Source organism: Ambystoma mexicanum, chromosome 5q, assembly GCF_040938575.1.
Source record: "Ambystoma mexicanum isolate Mex_15411 chromosome 5q, UKY_AmexF1_1, whole genome shotgun sequence".
Taxonomy (NCBI): domain Eukaryota; kingdom Metazoa; phylum Chordata; class Amphibia; order Caudata; family Ambystomatidae; genus Ambystoma; species Ambystoma mexicanum.
The window spans coordinates 1,360,438,772-1,360,459,019 of record NC_090933.1 but is presented as its reverse complement, the minus strand read 5'-3'; the positions used below and the strand labels follow the sequence as shown (position 1 = coordinate 1,360,459,019).

Sequence of the window (20,248 nt, the reverse complement as noted above, 5' to 3'; positions counted from 1 at the left end):
GGCATCATATCAGAGAGGGGAAGTGGGAGTTTTACTTCATTCATTCAAGATGCTGCCAGAAGCTCTTGATGATGGAGGCTTTTAATGGAAGAACTGTTGTCATGGTTGCAGATGACAAAAGGAAACTACCGTTCCCCATGTTTTTGCAGATTAACTAAGTGTGAATATAGCTCATTCCAGGTGCTTTACAGGGATACATACTGTGAAGTTGCATGCTATGTCAGCAGACCACTACAATGAATATCTTCTAACCTTTTCTTTTAGGAATGAGATAAGCCTACAAAACCCTCTTGGATCCTCCTGGAGTCAGGTGACATTTGCATCCCAAAAGTTCAAGCACGTGTCCCAGGACCTCGGGCGGCTCTGGTTAATCACCGTGGATCAGAGGATTCTCAAATGCCTGCTTTAAATCAGATTCAAGAAGATGGATCTTCGCCACATAATTAGAAATGACTGTCTCTTTAGATATTTCATCTCTGTCTCCATGTAGCTGCTGTCGGTGCAATTTGCTCTCCAATATCCCCAATATTCCCTCCCCCTGTTTCTCTCTTTCTCCCTTACTCCCTTTAAAGCATCTCTCTCTCTCAGAATTACACGCACAAACACACACGCACACCCTTGTTATGTTGTTATTTTCACCTCATGGTTGCTTTTTTTATATCTGGGTACCCCTTCTCTTCTTGCCTCCATTCACGCTGACTTTGAAAACCTCAATATAGTTGTCTATAAAAATAAAATTCTGGCAAATTACCATTTTCCTGTTTTTTGAGAGCTCCTTTTCTTCCCTCATTCGGTGAGTCCTTCACAAACTCCACATTGTATTGTATTGTTTATTTATATAGCTCCTATACACATGAACGTGTTTCAAAGCGCTCAAGGAGAGTGGGGCAAGGGGGAAAACAAACAGTCGCTCAGATCTCTTCAAATTCTGAGGCGATATTAGTCTGCACAGGCTGAGTATGTGCGTAAAATGCATTTAAGAGTTGAGGTACAGCAAATAGGCCTGACAGCGATTCTGCAGTCTTACCAAGTGCGATTAAGGGGAGAAGACAGGGGAGAACAGACAGACGATCTTCAGGCATGGTATGTACGGTTCGTGCAAGTGCACAGACGGTCGCAGGAAGGATGAGGTCGTCTGAGACTGAGGTAAGTGCTGAGTTAGCCACTCTCTTGGGTTATTCTAAGTGCAGTGAAGGTAGGTGAGAGTAGGGCCCTGAGGTGAGCGTGAGATGGACTGGCGGGGGTGCCTGGGACCGGAGAGACTCTGAGGTACACCAGGCGGCCAGTCAGCAAGCTGTAAGGAAGAGGAGGGAGAGATGGAGAGACCAGAAAGCTAGTTTAGCAGCATAGAGGGAGAGCGAAGGAAGAGGAGAAGAGGAAGGCCTTGAGGAGTTTCCGGAACTTAAGATGATCAGGCTCAAGAAGGAGGGTGGCAGGGAGGCTATTCCAGAGGGAGGCACATGCTGAGGACAAGGATCCCCCTCCAAATCTCTGCTTGGAGAACCAGCTCACTCTCAGAGGGTTGGAAGTAGATGAGCAGAAGGCTTGTGATGGATAGTATTTAGGCAGGCAGTTTTGCAGGCAGGTAGGTCCCAGGCCCCGGAAAGCCTTGTGGACAATGCAGAAGGTCTTGAACTTGATCCCTGCAGCCCCAGGGAGCCAGGGAAGAGACTTCAGCATCAGAGAGATGCAGTCCCTGGGCTTGAGGCCAATGATACGTCTTGCGGTTCTGTTCTGGATGAGTTGCAGAGGGCGCAGGGCAGAGGCAGGGAGGTTGAGGAAGAGGTTGTCGCAATAGTTCAGCCTAGAGACCACCAAGGCTCATGAGACAGTGAGCCACTGGGGAAAAGTGAGAAAAGGATCAGTACCTCTGAGGAGGTGTAGCTGATAGACTTTTTTTGAGATGTCAGAAATGGAGAGTAGAAGGAGAGAGTGGAGTCGAAGATGACCCTCAGGTTTTTTGCCCCGCAGGTGGGTGCGTGCGCAGGGCCAAGGGAGGCAGGCTAGAGCAAAAGTTGGCGAGCTGGAGTAGGGGTCCCAATGAGAATGATCTCAGTCTTACTGGCGTTGAGGCAGAGGTTGGTTGCAGCACACCTGGACTGATAGCGGACAGACAATCAGGTATGAGCGAGGAGGAGGATGCGGCTGCGGGTAGCCTGAAGGATAGTTGCATGTCATCTGCGTAGCAATGGAAGTTAGAGGTGAAAGTGGCAATCACACGTGCCAAGACAGTCATGTAGATGTTGAAAAACCGAGGGGAGAGGGTAGATCCCTGGGGAACGCCACAGGTTGAGAGAGCAGTAGTCCAGTGAAAGGCTCAGAGTTCCACCTGGGATGGGCGGTCAGAGAGAAAGGAGATTAACCATGCCAGAGCCTGACCTGTAGAGGAGAGGTCAAGAAGAATGCGGACAGAGGGAGTGTAAGTGTCAAGATTTGAGAGCAGGTCTTCACTGATGTTCAGGAGAGCAGTTTCTGTGCCTCTGGGTGCTCTAAATCCAGACTGATGGTCATGGAAGCAGCCAACAGCTTCAGTGTGGACGCCCAGCTAAGTGATAGCCAACTTCTCCAGGAGTTTGCCCAAGAAGGGAGTGATGGAGATAGGACAGTAGTTTGCCAGAAAAGTGGGGTCGGCAGAGGGTTTCTTGAGCAGAGGGTACATAAGTGAGTGCTTAAGAGCCGCTGGGAAAACTCCAGTGCAAAAGGAGAGATTGCAAAGATCAGCCAAGGCTGGGGCAAGGGCGTCAATATTGTCCTTAATGGTTTTAGAGCAGCAGGGATCCACCTGTTTGGATGAGGCCTTCATAGACGAGATTTGTCTGGTGACCTCATCAGGTGTGATCAATGAGAGAGAGGAGAGCGTAAGAGGAGGGGTCCAAGGGAGGCTCTGGTGTTGGTGTATGCTGTGGGGTGGAAGAGAGGTAGGAAAGGGTGTCTTGTGTTTTTGTAATGAAGTGTGCAGCCAGGGCTGGGCAAAGGTTCTGGGTAGGTCTGACAGAAGAAGAGGCTGCTGCAGGATTGTTTTGCCTGTTCCTTTCTGACTTTGAAAAGCTTGGACGTGTTGTTTGATGCTGCAGAGATGCAGGCTTGAATATAGACACTTTTCTTGGAACGGGCGCAGAGTCCATATTGCCTTTGAAGGAGGCTGCAGACCAGTTTGTCCGATGGTCCGCCCAATGAGTTCTGTTTCTGCTCAGCTGCCCTACATTTAGGCAGCCAGATTGGAGTCGTACCAATAGTTGCACTTTTTGGAAGGCTTCAGTCAGACCCTCATGGCAGGAGCAAGAGGGTCAAGAGTGTTGGAGATAGAGAGGTTGAGGTTGCGAGGGCTGTGTCAGGGTGGAAGTCAGCCCTAGGAAGGGGAGGAGGAGAGTAGGTGATGTGGGGCCAGAGGGTAGTATAGATAGGGTGAGAGAGTTGCATAGGTTGTGAAAAGGTCCTGAGGAGTCATGAGAGTCCAGATGGATCTTGAGATCACCCATCAGGAGTTGAGAGGAGGAGGAGAGTAGAGGATATCTATTCAATCCATCGAACACCAAAGCATCTAATACCAAACCATCGAATTATATGCAACGAATTCCATTCCATCGAATAGCCATGTTGTTGTATATAATTCGATGGATCCATCGAAATTGGTGGGGTTAGGGTTGGGGCCAGGGTTAGATTAGGGGTTAGATTAGGGTTAGGGGTTAAGGTTGGGTTAGGGTTAGGGCTAGGGTGGGTGAGATTCTGGGTTACGTTAGGGTTAGGGTTGGGGGTTAGGGTTGGGGCTAGGGTTGGGGGTTGGGGTTGGGGCTAGGGTTAGATTAAGGGTTACATTAGGGTTAGGGTTACGGTTGGGGCTAGGGTTAGATTAAGGGCTACATTAGGGTTAGGGTTGGGGCTAGGGTTAGGGTTAGGGTTGGGGATTGGGTTAGATTAAGGGTTACATTAGGGTTAGGGTTGAGGGTTAGGGTTGGGGCTACTGTTAGATTAAGGGTTACATTAGGGTTAGGGTTGGGGCTAGGGCTAGATTAAGGGTTACATTAGGGTTAGGGTTGAGGGTTAGGGTTGGGGCTAGGGTTAGATTAAGGGTTACATCAGGGTTAGGGTTGAGGCTGGGGCTAGATTAAGGGTTACATTAGGGTTAGGGTTGGGGGTTAGGGTTGGGGCTAGGGTTGGAGGTTAGGGTTGGGGCTAGGGTTAGATTAAGGGTTACATTAGGTTTAGGGTTATGGTTGGGGCTAGGGTTAGATTAAGGGCTACATTAGGGTTAGGGTTGGGGCTAGGGTAGGGTTAGGGTTGGGGATAGGGTTAGATTAAAGGTTACATTAGGGTTAGGGTTGAGGGTTAGGGTTGGGGCTACGGTTAGATTAAGGGTTACATTAGGGTTAGGGTTGGCGCTAGGGCTAGATTAAGGGTTACATTAGGGTTAGGGTTGAGGGTTAGGGTTGGGGCTACGGTTAGATTAAGGGTTACATTAGGGTTAGGGTTGAGGGTTAGGGTTGGGGCTATGGTTAGATTAAGGGTTACATTAGGGTTAGGGTTGGGGCTAGGGCTAGATTAAGGGTTACATTAGGGTTAGGGTTGAGGGTTAGGGTTGGGGCTACGGTTAGATTAAGGGTTACATTAGGGTTAGGGTTGGGGATAGGGTTAGATTAAGGGTTACATTAGGGTTAGGGTTGGGGCTAGGGCTAGATTAAGGGTTACATTAGGGTTAGGGTTGAGGGTTAGGGTTGGGGCTACAGTTAGATTAAGGGTTACATTAGGGTTTATGGTTGGGGCAACGCTAGATTAAGGGTTACATTAGGGTTAGAGTTGGCGCTAGTGTTAGGGTTAGGGTTAGGGTTGGGGCGAGGGATAGATTAAGGGTTACATTAGGGTTAGGGTTGGGGCTATGGTTAGGGTTGGGGCTAGGGAAGGGGTTAGGTTTGGGGCTATGGTTAGATTAAGGGTTACATTAGCATTAGGGCTGTGGCTAGGGTTAGATTAAGGGTTGCATTAGAGTTAGGGTTGGGGAGTGGGCGTGCAGGTTGGGGGCAGGGGGGGAACCCGCCCCAATATACAAACATTTTTTTAAACGTTACAAGGAGCTGGCCAGTGCCGAAATTCCTGCACTGGACAGCTCCATGTAACGTTTTGAAGTTACAAAAAAGGCATTGAAATGCTATCTTTTACATGTAAAAGTGCATTTCCATTGAAACCAGTCCATTTATATTTTTGATGGACTGGTTTAGATGGAAAGACACTTTTACATGTAAAACATAGCCTGTTGATGCTTTGGCATTCAATTCTTTTCATTAGCTGCTTTGGTTTGTGGTTGCTTTTTTTCCTATGTAATCACAATAAACTAAGTAGAGAGGAGAAGGAGAGTAGAGAGGAGGCCAGGTCATCCCATTCTGAGAGGAAGAGAGTGGACTGTTCTGGTGGGCGATAGAAGGTGGCCATAATGAGAGATTGAAAAAAACAAGATTTTGGGGATAGTGAGAGTCTGCAAACTAGGCACTTGAAGCGGGAGTTGGTCTGAGTAGGGATGATGGAAATAGATATCCATTCTGGGAAGATCAGCGCCACTCCACCACTTGTCTTCTTTGGCCTGGGTGCAGAGAGAATTTTGTAGCCTTCAGAGAGGAGAGGGTCAAAGCTAATGACAGAGCTCTCCTTTAACCGGATCTCCGTGATGGCGAGCAGATCTAGATCCATGAGATTGAGGAGGTTGCAGATATCGGACGAGTGTTTGACGGACGAGTGAGTGTTGAGAGTGGCAATGTGGAGCAGCTTGCCATCTTTGAGGGTCTTCCTCAGGGGTGCACAGCGGACAGTGGTCCACCCCAAAGGTGGTCAGAGGGCCACGGGGACAGGAGGCAAGGGAACCTCTGCAGAGGAGGACGAGGGCACAGAAGGCAAGGCAAAAGGCAATTGTTCCGACTTCTTATGCCACAGTCCTCAAGGCAGGATTCTTTGTATGCCTTCCTGTAGCACCTTGAGAAGACTGTCATGGAAGTCCAGAATGGAGGGAATGCGTTTTAAGACATGCAACTCTAAGCAAAACCATTGCCTCTGCCAGATATTGTCCTCTGATCCCAGGGCCAGCAAAATTAGGCCCTCTTCAGAAGTGATCCTTGACATTGAAAATAACTTAAATCATTCAAGCCTGTGGAGCCAAAACACAAGCATTACATATTATTGTTCAATAAAACACAGAGACAGCCGAACATCGAGTGCATTTGCGAGGTGGAGAAAGGGTTATGGTACGATACGATACGATACGATACGTCATTTATAACGCGCCTCCACAAGCGATGATAGGACAGTGTGAGTATTTGAGGGTCTGAGCGCTAGTACATGTTTTGAAGCTCTGCTGGTGAAGTATATAACATTAATTTAATAATGAGAAAGTAAATGGATAAGTTGAGTTAGTAAATTAAGTGTGGTTTTATGTTGTAGTATTTAAATAACTTGTCTTTATATTCTGAGAATTTAATTTGCAAAGTTACCTAAACTGGAGCGGGTTTAAAATGACCGTTCATTAGGGTTTGTGCAAAAGTCAACAGTTTCTCTATAAGAAAGTGAAGGCATTTTTCCAATGTTTTAGCTTTCTCGCTGGTGTGCTAAAGGGGATGTGGCAGTGAACAAAAAGGGTCTCTCAGAGAGGAAGGGTCTTGCTGAAAGCATCCTGCCTGGAAACTGCATTGTTCCCCTGTCTGCTTTTGATGTCAGAATACTCAGAATGCAGTCAATACCGGTAGGTCAATAAAGATGTCCATGTTCTAGTTAAGATTTAAAGCCCTAGCCGAGGGCCGTACGAGAACCTATGGGCTCTGAATATCAAGTTAAAGGCCTGAGCGCAGCCAGGGCATTCAACAAGGCTTTCAGAGCCCATAACTGCTCATATGGCATGAGGGTTTGGTCTATAAAGCTATTATTTCCTGGTTGATAGGTGGATAAAATAGAAAAAAACAAGGAGAAAAGGCAATGTTCACTGCGTATTTTGTTGGGAATTGGCTAGTTCTCAGCAGCCACGTGCAATCTAATGAGGGAGGAAGGGCAGGGGCTTAAATCCTAGTAGGGCCGGTGCTGCACGGCAAGGCAAGTGAGTGGTGTTTGGGGGGTAAAGAAAAAAGATGGCCACATCTGCCACGGGCTGCTCGGTGAAGCTTTAGAGGGTGGATGACTCTGCCCTTCCTCGGATTAAGGTAAGGAGTGGGGTTCAGAGTCCAGGGTTCAGAGTGCACGAGCCGTGTCTGTCAGGTGCGGCCTGGGCAAGATGCGGTGCAGCCTTGATGCCAGGGCACTCAGCACAGTGCTCCCGGGATGAGAGTGAGCACCGCACGGAGAGTCCTGAACATCTGGCAGCAGGGTTCTAGGTGCCTCGCTCCCTCTCAGCATGGGCGTGCCGCACTGACAGCTATGTCGCTGCTCTGGGGGTAGGGCTCTCTGCAGGGCATTCCCTATCACCACTGGAGTGCCGCAGCAAGAGCCGTGCAGCCAGCAGAGCAGCACTGGGAGAATTAGGTGTATTCCCCCAAATTGGACATATGATATTTCTGAGTCACACCAGCTCATATGGTCTGGAAATTGGCCAATGGGGGAGAGTTGGCCACTTCACTCCCAATGGACATAATAAAGGATTTTAGTGAGTACTTAATATGCAGCAAGTTGAGAAAAGGCGTATATTGATTCTGGTTTAGGTCTAGCATTAAGAAATTGTAATGCAATGTTTCCAGATGGTTCAGGCTTCTCAGGCGCCCAGGAAGGGCCTCTGTTGTCCAAGGTAACACAGCGGCATGCAGAAACTATTAGCCAAATTACGCATATGCTATCCCTTTTTGATTCATTTGTGGGATAGACCTGGAGAACTCCACGCAAACGGCATTGTGACAGACATTCCAGTGGAGGCTGTGAGAAACCACAGGCTGTCTTCCTGTGGCCGGTGCACGGCCTTCGCTGTTGGATCCAGACCCCGGGGGTGGAGCAGTGTGGGAGGATCACCTGAATGGGGGGTCCCTGGGGAGTGGGACACCCGGAGGAAAGACGTGATATCCCTACACCCATTTCCCTGTAGAACACCCTCATTCTAACCTTATTCCACTGCCCCTTTCCTACAAACACTCTGCTGCCCAGACAAAGCGCTTCAGAGAAAGACAGACTCATATAAAACCAGTCAGTTTGACATGTCCCAATATCAGGGTCAGGCAGAGTCAGGCACTTAATCTTGATGACTCGCAGCTGAATCCTGTTCCACTGCCCCACTGGGATAAAAGGCAGAGCATGAAAGCACCTTGTGGGCAAGGCGAAAAAGGCACGCAGAACCAGAATAGCAGCAGGAGAACAAATCCCATGGAATTGGAGTGACTATGGAAGCATGGCAGAAGGGGCAAGAGGTGAGAGAAGGGCTGTGGTCGGATGAACAGCACAATCTTCGGATCTGTAAGAATGTCAGTGGTGCTTTGAAAGGTACTGCGGCCGCGTGGGGCTACCTGAATAATTATCTTCTTGCTCCATGTAATAAAGCTGCGCATCTCGTTGTTCAAAGCAATCTTCTATTTCAAAATGTAGTCATCTGCGTGAATGCTGGAGCTATGGCAAATGGCGTGCCAGCAAGTGACCATACTTTCCCTTCGATCCACATGTTGCTGTATTAGAAGACTTACAAGTATCCGTTTTCTGGCGTAACAGATGTCATACACTATGCTGCAGTGCACTGTTTGAGAGCACCCTTTGGCCGTGGTCACAGATGCAGACATCTAGCAGCGCCACTGCACAAGTTCTTTGTAAATAGTGTATCAGACGTTGGATTTCATGTTGTACTGTTATTAGCAACCTGTTTCCGGTTGCCTTATTGGCAGGCAAGAAAACAGCCAATAGAGAGGCTATTGGGGGCGAGGTAATCTCATGGGCTTCCATTCCCAATGTGTTTACAAATCCCGGCCCACGCTTTGTTATACCTATTGTAAAATTATGTACACTGCTATAATGTTGAATTTTTGACAAACTTTACATTCACCGTTCAATTTTGCAGGCCCCCCAAAACGTGGAAAAGTGAGGTAGGAAAGCTTATGTTTTGGGACAAATTTATTTACTTAGCAGAGTGCTCTAAAATACATTGGAAAAGTACATTTGGCTTCAAACGTGGAAAGCGATAGAACAATAGGACCACTTACACTAATTTTTTTAACAAGTGTAAAAACATTCCAGGAACCTGGTTATGTAATTTCAGACAGTACTTTTTTTAAAACTCCTCTTACTTTTTAATCAGAACTGATTACTTGACAATTTGCACTGTTTAATGTGACTTAGCCCTGTTTAAAAATGAATTTCCACTGCCGACACGAACCCTGATTCATGGAACTGTGCAAAGTGTATTTTTGCAGTGTAAACTCAGTACAAAGTTGTTCAGTTCAGCAAACATAACCATGTACACTAACATTCAACTGTGCACATATCCTATGATTCGGACCCTTGGTGTGTTGTACTGTTTGTTCACTGTCCCTCTCACTATTGTGACACATTCTGTGACACTTTTCCCATGCTCTGTCCTGGTCAGTTGCTCAGCAGGTAAGTGTGTGTACATGAGGGCGACATTACAGTGCACATGTTTTGTTTCCCTTAAAAAAAAAACATAGACCACAAAAGTAAAATGACAATGGCAAACCAACAAAGAATGCTTTGCTATGTGTTTTTTATCAATTTTGTAACTCAATGCTTCCCAGTTCCAGGGCACAGTAACAACGATTCTGTCTTGTAAATCAATTTCTTAAAATTATTTCACATAGAATACAATGCCATGCAAGTGTGCAACATTTGGTGCTCCAGCTGCTTTGGACTCCAACACCCATATGCCATAGCTGTCACTGTCAATGCAAAGGGATAGTGGAATTTGGAGTCCAAAACATCTTCAGATCCAAAAGGTGGAGACTCCTGTAGTACCTCCGGCCACAAAGATCCTGTGCATCTCAGAGTTGCCTATCTGAGCTCTTCCGTGCATACTGTATGTTCAGAACTCTGAACCAGTGCTCTCTGTCAGTTCAGCATCAGGGCCTCTCCACTCTTTCACTTGAAAGGAGCCCTGAACCCGAGGGGGGTGGGGTACACCAACTGTGCCATGTTCCCAGCAGGAACCTTTGCGGCTGTCACTTCCCTTTGTGTATGCAGAAGTGTTATCAACTCATTACCTTTTCACGCTGCCATACTTTCCAAAAAGTATTTGGCAAGTGATGTCTCAAAGGTAGGGATGGCATCAGGGCCTTTCCACTCTTTCAGTGGAAAGTGCCCATGAGCTAGTTCAGGAGCTCTCTGAGAATGTGCGGTAATTGAACATGTTCCTCTGTGTAAACAGAGGACTGCAATGTCAGCAGATGAACATCAATAGGGTCCAGAGAGGGATATTAGCAGGGACTGTTGTCCCATAAGAAACGTGCACTCAGAGTGAATGGAAAAGACAGTGGAACATGGTGCCTGGCAATTAAAAGTATAATTTGCAGAGTAAAGTTTACATTTTTTCTCCAACAACAGTGTGGTCACTACTGCTGTACCTGCCATAGTGGATGGGGGGGTAAAACAATAACTTCATACTGATTGGTGTGAACATATTTCTGTTACCAATTGTGTACCGCAAGATTATGTGATTGTGAAGGTCTCCTTTTCTTGTACAGGGATATGTTTTCTTTTCAAACCATGTCTATAAGGCAACCATTGTATACACATGTATGTGAAGTACACCTTCAATTATATGTGGGTAGCTGTGTGCATTATCCATATTTGAAAAGTGTGATGGTAAGGAATGCACTGTATAACACAGCATCTTACTGCACTCCCTAAGGCAATGCTGTCATCAGGGGCAAACCATAACAAATGCAAATGGTGGCATATCTCTCCATAAAGGCCAACAAGTGCAGCATATTCCAGTCCACGTGTTTCTGGTCACCTCTGGCGCTCTACAAAGTGTCCTCCACAGCCATTCTGTAATCGTAACCACCCATAGGAGAGATGCATAGTTCAAAGGGTGTACAAGGGAGCAACTTATGCTTATAAGCGCTTACCGAAACCAGCATATGGAAAAAAATGTGCACTCCATAAACCAGTTAATGAAATCCATATGTCAGTTTGACAGTCTTGGCATGCATGGCTGCATTGCGTTGTGATGGGTGTGGGCAAGGCCTAGCCTGTTGGGTGCATGCGGAGGCCGACGGCTGGATAATCCAACATGGAAGAACAAGATACTAACTTGGTTAAGATATATCGACGATATATTTGGAATTTGGAGAGGAACCGAATAAGAGTTACTTGAATTTTGGAATTTTCTTAACACCTGTAACCCAAGAATTTGCTTCACAATGGAAATTGGCAAACCTTCTGTGAAGTTCCTTGATGTCACGGTGGAATACACTGGTGCACATATGAAAACAAAAATCTTCCGTAAACCAACAGATGTGAGCAGCTGTCTGCATCATGCCAGTCATCACCCAAAACACCTAAAAGACAATTTACCGTACAGTCAGCTGTTACGACTTAAAAGAATCACCTCTGAAACAGACACACTGCAGGAGGAATACAATACCATGAAGAAAAGGTTTCTAGATAGAGGATTTCCTCCAGAAACTATTGATAAAGCAATCACTCGCACAGAGGCACATGACAGAAATGTACTCTTACAGGGCAGTTGTTAGGAAAGATTTCTTAATTGTGGGTAATTTTCCTTCCATGTGGCAACCCCTAAACTTTTTGCTGTTGTTTTCACCATGATCTAGACTTTGCCAGAGAAGTGCAGCCTTCTGCCGCACTCCTCTGGGCTTTCGCTCCATTCTTACGGGGAAACTGACATGCCCTTAAGACAGTCAGTACCGGGAAACATTGTTTTCCGTAGTTTCTTTATCAAGTTGCAGCTTTCGCGCAACATGGCACAAGAGGGCACTGTACAGCTCTCTTGGGTCTCTAGTCTTCTACAGGCCCTACATACTCTCTTTGGATTGTAAATGAACGGTGCAAGTGAATCACGGACGGGATTGGTGGCAGCGATCGTTTCTTGTGTTTTTGAGCTCCTATTGGCGTTTTAAGCACATTTATCGCGCTTAGCCCAAAATGGTGGCCTGGCTCCCAAAATGGCCAGACCACGAGGCTCTTTGTCCTGTCCGCTGACCGTCTTGACCCCTTCACCTCCCCCAGGTCGAACCGACCCGGGGCCTTCCTTATTTGGGCATGTACTTTCCCGCGAAACACAGATGCTTTCGCAGGCTTCTACAGGCCTTGTGTGTGCCTCCAGGATGTGGGCTGGGATGTCTGGTCCCAATACACATGCTGGGTGCCAGAGAGTCTAGGGTGGTGTGAATGCCTGGGACCCCCGTGGTCCGTGATAGGTCCACATATGGTGTGAGTGTTTTATGAGCGGATCTCCCATTGGGTCCCCTCCGTTTTGGCGCGAAGGGAACCGTGGATAAGAGGGGGCTGTAAACGCCACTACCATGTCTATCTCCTGAGTTCTCACGAACAAAGGAATACAGGAGCCAAGTATCCTGCAACCACGAGGCTGAACCGAGGAATCGCTGGTGACCCGCTGAAGGACTGCTCCTCTGCACTGCTGTCACTTTGTGAAACCCTTTCTACCTCGGATCGAACGAGAAGGCATGTACTGGTACTTCGACCCTTGGAATAGTGGGAACAACTATTCTCGGCATCTTCACCATCTCCTGCACGTAAGCCTTCGGAAGTGTCTCTGGGCCATCCAGCAGACTGACCAGCCTACCCAGGAGTCTTGCTCTGTAACCACCGTCAGGTTGTGTTGTATTACGAGTCCTTGTCACTCTCACACGATTCGTACACTTGGCATTCCCAGGTCTGAAGTGAGTAGTGTACATTTGCCTGAAATACACCCGGCCGCTCCGTTGCCCTGCTGTGGTAACAAACTGTGCGGGTTCACTGCGTTTGAGACATCCTCAACTCAACTTCTGCTGCTGCGGAATCTACACGACGCCGAGACGTCCCCTGCTCGTATTTGAACCTGCCAGCACTGAAACTGATGCGGAGAAGCCTGGGTCTGCTTGCATCGGGGACCGGTGAGTAGCATCGCTAGGAACTGGTCGCCCTCCTGCAGGAGCACATAGCTTTTCCCCGCTGTGTCCAACAGCACGCCTTTCCATACTCGCGCTCTGCTTCTGCCCACAGTGGAGGCTGCGCTTGAGTCGCAGAGCTCTATTCATCTCCATTTTTGCATCAAACTAAACTGCCTGATTCCCTCGAAGAGACTCCCCTTTTGCCCTTTGGCACCAGCGTGTGCAGGTACTTTTGAGCACAAGGCTCCACTCTTCGTAGGGCTTGGACTTCCTTTTAGTTAGGTGCCTCTGAAGGCGGACTGAGTCTAATTATTATTCGCACTGCCTGTTTTCCTCCCCATCTAGGTGGTCTACACATTTCATGCGTCTAACTCGTTAGACTCATTTGTATTTGTATATATATTGTATTGGTTTGGTATGTGTTGGTTTACTTGAGTTTTATTGTGATTTCTTGCTACGGTCAATATTACAAAGGCCTTGCAATAAATGTGTGTATATATTTTTAATATAACACTTGCTTGGAGTAATTTGTAAGTGTTCTTGCTTTGTGTGCTCATTGCGGGCTTTCAGTCACCCTCACCCCTCTTGAGACCTAGTCTTGACCGCCGCGATCGCTACCCTGATTGGTCTGGCTTGTCCAGAGGTTACCCTGTTCCAAGAAACTAGGCTCGCCTTCTGAACCTCTGCCCCTCCAGGACAGAGTTCAGAAATCCGTCTTAACAGCAGTCGAAAGAGAGAAGATCAAAACCTGATACACACGCTCAAGTACTCGAGCCAAAGCTTCCAAATTAAGAGAATTATACATAAAAATTGGAAAGTAATCAAATCCGATAAAACCCTATCACATCTATTTCCAGATCCACTCATGATGGCTTATAAACGAGAAAAGAATTTCAGAGATCAATTGATAAGTGCGGAAAGGAGCAAACCAACAACCCAGAGTACTCTAAGCAAACCCAAAGTTGGTACCTTTGTCTGCCTACATTATCAGCATTGTAACAACTTGATCAAAGGAGACCACATTCGTGTCATGATGCCTACCCCCGGGGACCCAGACCAAGTCCAGCAACCCCGGAAGCAGGCATCAAGTCATTCCAGGCAAGCCCAACAACCCCTGCTAGGAGCTATTTGGGTGCAGTCCTGGCGCCATAGGCGCCAGGCTCATAGATTAAAACTTACCTGATGCAGACCATGCTGCAAACTTACCTGATGCAGACCATGCTGCAAGAGCTCCAAGCCAAAAGAGGCTTGGAAGGGACTACTTTACTTAGGGACTATTTTTTTACACGGGTGGGGCTGGGGAGGAATACTTACCTGGGACTACTTTGGAGGCTATTTAAACCATGCCCGAAGAGCAGCACACGCTTCGCGTTATTCTGCATCCAGCAGCGTAACGCTTACCGTGCCTGCAAGTCTGCATCCAGTCTTCTGCCATGCCCGCCTCGAGTCCGGAGCTCCTAGAAAAAGGGAGAAAGAAGGAGAAAAGGTTAGAAGAAGAGCAATACCTTTGATTCTTACCTGAATTCCCGATCCATCGTGCCTTCGAGCTGGAAGAAAGAAGCTATTTAAGCGCGTCGCATCACCTGCTGCAGCGCCGCTCTGAACTCACCGGCCTTCACAGCATCTTCACATTCCACCGCATCCTTCTGCATGTTCCCGCCGCACTCCGGCACCTAAGGGGAAGACAAGAACAGCAAGGTGAGCCCAGGGAATACACAGAGGCAATATTAGTTACCCCCATAGACTTACCTGATTTTACCACCGGGGGTACTATTCCTCTTCACGGGTCGGCGCAGCTTCCACTGCATTCTCGCCGAACCCCCGCCCCTAAGGGGAAACAAAAGGACAGCAAGGTGAAACAAAGGGACAAACAAGGGAAACCTCATCACCACATAGACTTACCTGATTTTACCGCCGGAGGCATTATTCCCTGAGTCTTCATACTTTCTCTCAGCGCCTGAATAAGGGAGAAAGTAACAGGTCACATATTGACATTATTTTATCGAACTGAGTTGGATATTACAAATCCTTACCTGAATATTACCGGCTGCCACGAGGAACTCTTCGCTAGGGTCAAGCTGCAACCTGCAAGGAATCGGACAGAGGGAAAGTCAGACATTTTAACTCTTACGAACTACATACTTATGGCGTCTTGCTGGGAATCTCGGAGTCAATATTGTTCTGGAACTCACCAATTCCTTCGAGCCAGTGAAGCAACTGGTTATCTACTCGCCCCTCCTCTCAATGCAGGATGGAGAGCTCATCTTTTCAAACCATCAGGTGAGACTATAAGAGGGGACATCAAAGGTGATCAGTGGGGAGATCAGCGGGATTGGGGGGGGTTAACGCTCAACTCCACGGGTGGTTAATTCCCTTTCTCCATTTGCAGAAGAATATTTCTACGGGCCAAGCAAACGAAGCTAGGTGGGCCAGTCCAGTCCTTCATCTCGGCACTACGCGTCACATTGGTGAAGACCACAGCTGTCCAGTTCAGATCGACGCCCCTGTGGGAGCCAGGTGAGCGTAACAGAACGTGAAGCCTACACACAAATTCCTACCCGGGCATTATGGATACCTCAGAAACTGAGGGCTAAAGTGCATTCCGCCCGTCAAGAAACCAGTGCTCTTAGGAGAGAACTGATTTTGTCAATAGAGCAAACTGATGACCTTGCTAGGCAACTACGGCAAAGCCAGGCTGGACAAGCACCCTTACCAGGTCCCGGGGGTAATCCAGCTCTTGTGTCATCGTGTAGCCCTGTGCAAATAAACCTACCAGGAAATATTCCATTAGCTCCGCCCGAACGCTTTGCCGGAGATCCCAAAAAGTTCGTCGTGTTTATGAACCAATGCCGCTTGCACTTTTTATGCAGACCTGGAGCCTTCCCAAACGATCAAGCCAAGGTAGCCTTTGTATTGTCATATCTCAGAGGCAGTGCAGCTGATTGGTCAATTCCACTAGTTACTCAGGATGACCCAATTCTTCGGGATTTTCAGGGCTTTCAAATGAGCATGGAAAGACTATTTGCCCGGCACTCACAAATACAAGACATGGATAACAAACTTTTGTCCCTACGACAGGGTAACCAGGACCTTCTATCCTACATCGCGACCTTTAATAGGTTTATAGTGGAAACTGGATGGCCTGAGGTAAAACAAATCTCGTTATTTCATCGAGGGCTTCAAGGAGAACTCAAGGATGTCTTGGCTCAAGTCGTGAACCCACCTCAAGACTGCGCTGATTATATAGACTTAGTGGTCCAGTTAGATCACAGACTTCAGAACAGAAAGGCTGATCGAGCCAAGTTTGAGAATCGGGTGTTGGTCAAAACCCACGCTAAACCCAAAGGAGCAGATGCTTCAGAACCCATGCAAATCGCAGGGGTTAAAGGACCCTTAACCCAGAAGGAAAGAGAAAGGAGACAGCAAATGCAATTGTGCCTATATTGTGGAACGTCTGGGCATTTTCTACGGGATTGCTCTGTAAAACCACCCAAGAAGGTGGTAGGAGCTGCTGATAAAAGCCACATGGAGTCAGACTCAGGAAACGACCACGCCCGACAAGCGCAGAGGTCCACTTGCCGAGCTTGAAGAAGGATACTCAGACCTCGCATTTCATCATACCAATGGTCCTCGTAGATCCAAGGCAGCCATCGCGTATGCACGCAGTAAGGGCATACATTGATAGCGGGGCCATAGGAAACTATGTGGACTACGCATCGGCTTCCAGGATGAATCTACCTCTCTGCCGAAAAACCACCTCAGATGTCATCACCACAGTCGATGGAACTGAAATTGCCTCTGGGCCTGTAACTCATTCCACAGCAGAGATGACACTATTGGGTCAGGATGGGCATCGAGAGACTATTGTGTTTGATCTAATCAAAGCCCCACAGTTCCAAATAATACTGGGGATACCTTGGTTGGAAACACATAATTCTTGTATTGATTGGCGAGAGAAGAGAATACCCTTCCCGGATTGTGCACAAACCTGTTACCCAAAGAAAAATCTGAACGCAGGCCTGGCCACAGTAACCACAGCAGTCATGCAACTACCTCCAGAATACCAAGAATTCCAGGATGTCTTCCAAAAAGAACAGGCAAACACCTTACCTCCTCACAGATCATAGGATTGTCAAATCGATCTCATACCCGGTGCACAACCCCCATGTAGCAGGATCTACGCCCTTACGGAACCTGAGAACCTTCACCTACGACAATACTTAGACCAGTACCTTGCTAATGGCTTCATTCGCCCATCCAAGTCCCCTGCATCTTCAGCTTTGTTCTTTGTGCCCAAAAAGGAAGGTGACCTCAGAATGTGCATAGGCTACCGCGCATTGAACCAGATAACTGTTAAGAACCGATACCCATTTCCTCTGATCCCTGAACTACTAGACCAAGTGAAGGACGCTTGCATATACACTAAGTTACATCTCCGGGGGGCATACCATCTGGTACGTGTAAAAGAGGGCGACGAATGGAAGACTGCTTTTCGCACTAAGTATGGGTTATTCGATTACCAGGTGATGCCTTTCGGGTTGTGCAATGCACCAGCAGCCTTCCAATACTTCATGAACGATGTCCTTCGTGAACTCATTGACGTTTGTGTTGTCGTATATATCGATGATATTCTAGTATACTCCTCTTCAGAATCTGACCATGTGAAGCACGTCCGAGCAGTCCTTGAGAAATTGCGCCAGCACAAACTGTATGCAAAACTGGAAAAATGCATTTTTCATGCCACAGAAGTTGAATTCTTTGGGTTTATCCTGACCCCAAGAGGAGTCCGGATGGACTCACGAAAGGTGGATGCAATCCTTAAGTGGCCATCACCAAGTTCAGTGAAAGGAGTACAAAGGATGCTCGGCTTTGCCAATTTCTACCGCAGATCCATCCCGGATTTTTCACATGTTGTACATCCCATCACAGCACTCTTGCGAAAAAATAAACGCTTTATGTGGACTGAAGAAGCTGAAAATGCCTTCCAAGAGCTGAAAGCGAAATTCACGTCTGCACCTGTATTAAAGCACCCACGCTCTGAACTTCCATACATAGTGGAAACTGATGCATCCAGTTTAGCCACGGGAGCTGTCCTGTCTCAAAAGGACCCTGAAGCTGGCCAGCTTCACCCAGTAGCATTTTGGTCCAGAAAGTTCTCGGCACCCGAGTTAAACTATGCGGTTACCGACAAGGAGTTATTAGCCATTAAATCCACCTTCAGGGCTTGGCGGCACTATCTTCTCGGTGCCAGGCATACCATTACTGTGATCACCGATCACCGGAACTTACAGTATTTAAAGACAGCCAAGGCCCAATCGTCACGTCAACTCGGATGGGCATTGTTCTTTTCCGAGTTCGATTTCGTGATAACCTATCGACCAGGTTGTAAGAATGGTAAAGCAGATGCCTTATCCCGAATAGGGATGGGAGAGGCAGAAGTGAACCCAGAACCAGTACCTATAATTTCCGAACAAAGGATCCTTGGCATGACTACTCTACAGACACTAGAGGACATTCAGGTAAAGATCCAGCAACTCTTTGATCCTACAGCCCTGCAGGACTGGTTAAAGAAAGGCCCTGACTACTCTGTCACCAATAACCTGCCTTATTACCAAGGGCGGCTAATTCTGCCACACAAGGAACTACAAGAGCTAGTCATTTCCCGTTATCATGATACCCTAATGGAGGGGCACCCAGGTATTGCAAAAACTGAAGCTAAAATTAAGAGACAATTCTGGTGGCCCACCTGGCGAAAGGATATTAAATCATTTGTGATGTCTTGTGGCATTTGCACCCAAAACAAAAGTCAAAAGAAAAAACCAGCTGGACTCTTACAACCTTTAGACATTCCACCTACACCATGGCACACCTTATCGTTAGACTTTATTTCTGATCTACCCCCATGCAATGGATTTAACACCATTCTAGTTATTGTGGATCTTTTTTCCAAGATGGCCCATTTTATTCCTTTAAAGGGATTACCTTCAGCTTCAATCCTGGCCAAGGAGTTCCTCGAAAACATTGTTTGCATACTCAGATTTCCGTCCGTATTGGTCTCTGACCGGGGCAGTCAATTCATTTCACATTTTTAGAAAAAATGTTGTCAATTGGCGCAAATCGATGTGAGGTTATCGACCAGTCACCACCCCCAAACCGATGGTCAAACGGAGAGGACCAACCAGACTCTCGAACAATACCTGCGTTGTATGTTACATCAGACTGAGAGTAATTGGAAGGACATTCTTTGGATCACCGAATATGCATACAATAATTCAGTACACTCTGGAACTGGACAAAGCCCCTTTTATACCTTATATGGGCACCATCCTCGAACCTCAGACCTTGACTCACCCCAACACTTAGAAATGCCCGCAGTGGACCATCTGCACGCTACGAATACACAAGCCTTTAAAGAGGCAACTGCACATTTAAAACAGGCGAAAAAAAAAATACAAGAAAGATGCTGATCGGCATAGAAGTGATACTCCACAATACCAGATAGGGGACCAAGTATGGTTAGCCACAAAACATATACCTCTAAAGGGAACACGGACCTTTAACCCCAGATATTTGGGACCTTACTCTATTAAGGCCATTATCAACCCGGTGGCTGTCAAGTTGGACTTACCTGCTAATATGCAAATTCATCCCGCCTTTCATGTGTCACTTTTGAAGCCAGTACAACCAGGGACAAGACTAATCAAGCCACCAGACCCCATCCTTGTAGACGGAGAACCCGAATTTGAAATTAAGAACATCCTGGACTCCAAGCTGATGAAGTCAAAACTCTTTTATTTAATCGACTGGAAAGGTTACGGACCACAGGAAAGGTCATGGGAACCTAGTGACCATGTTCATGCACCCCGATTGGTGAAAAAATTCCACCGAAATTTCCCAGACAAATCGAAACCACAGGGAAGAACGACTTTAGGAGGGGCCTTGGGGGGGAGTGCTGCCATGATGCCTACCCCCGGGGAACCAGACCAAGTCCAGCAACCCCGGAAGCAGGCATCAAGTCATTCCAAGCAAGCCCAACAACCCCTGCTAGGGGGTATTTGGGTGCAGTCCTGGCATCTATGGCGCCAGGCTCATATGGACAGTCAGTCCAGGCACCATAGGTGCCAGGCTTATAGGTTAAAACCTACCTGATGCAGACCATGCTGCAAACTTACCTGATGCAGACCATGCTGCAAGAGCTCCAAGCCAAAAGAGGCTTAGAAGGG

General features: G+C 47.3%; 1 protein-coding gene across 2 annotated transcripts in view; it reads left to right on the top strand.

Moving 5' to 3' along the window:
* LOC138498154 (fish-egg lectin-like) overlaps positions 1 to 20,248 on the top strand; it is a 359,483-nt gene that overhangs the window by 50,793 nt on the left and 288,442 nt on the right. Inside the window, exon 4 of one of the 2 annotated variants that reach the window (XM_069622033.1) lies at positions 265 to 750. The exons of the other annotated variant lie outside the window; for it this stretch is intronic. Within the exon in view, the coding sequence (XP_069478134.1) occupies positions 265 to 409 (145 nt within the window). The 3' untranslated portion in view covers positions 410 to 750. Of the gene's footprint in view, positions 1 to 264; positions 751 to 20,248 lie in introns of those variants that run through there. 2 annotated transcript variants of the gene reach the window in all.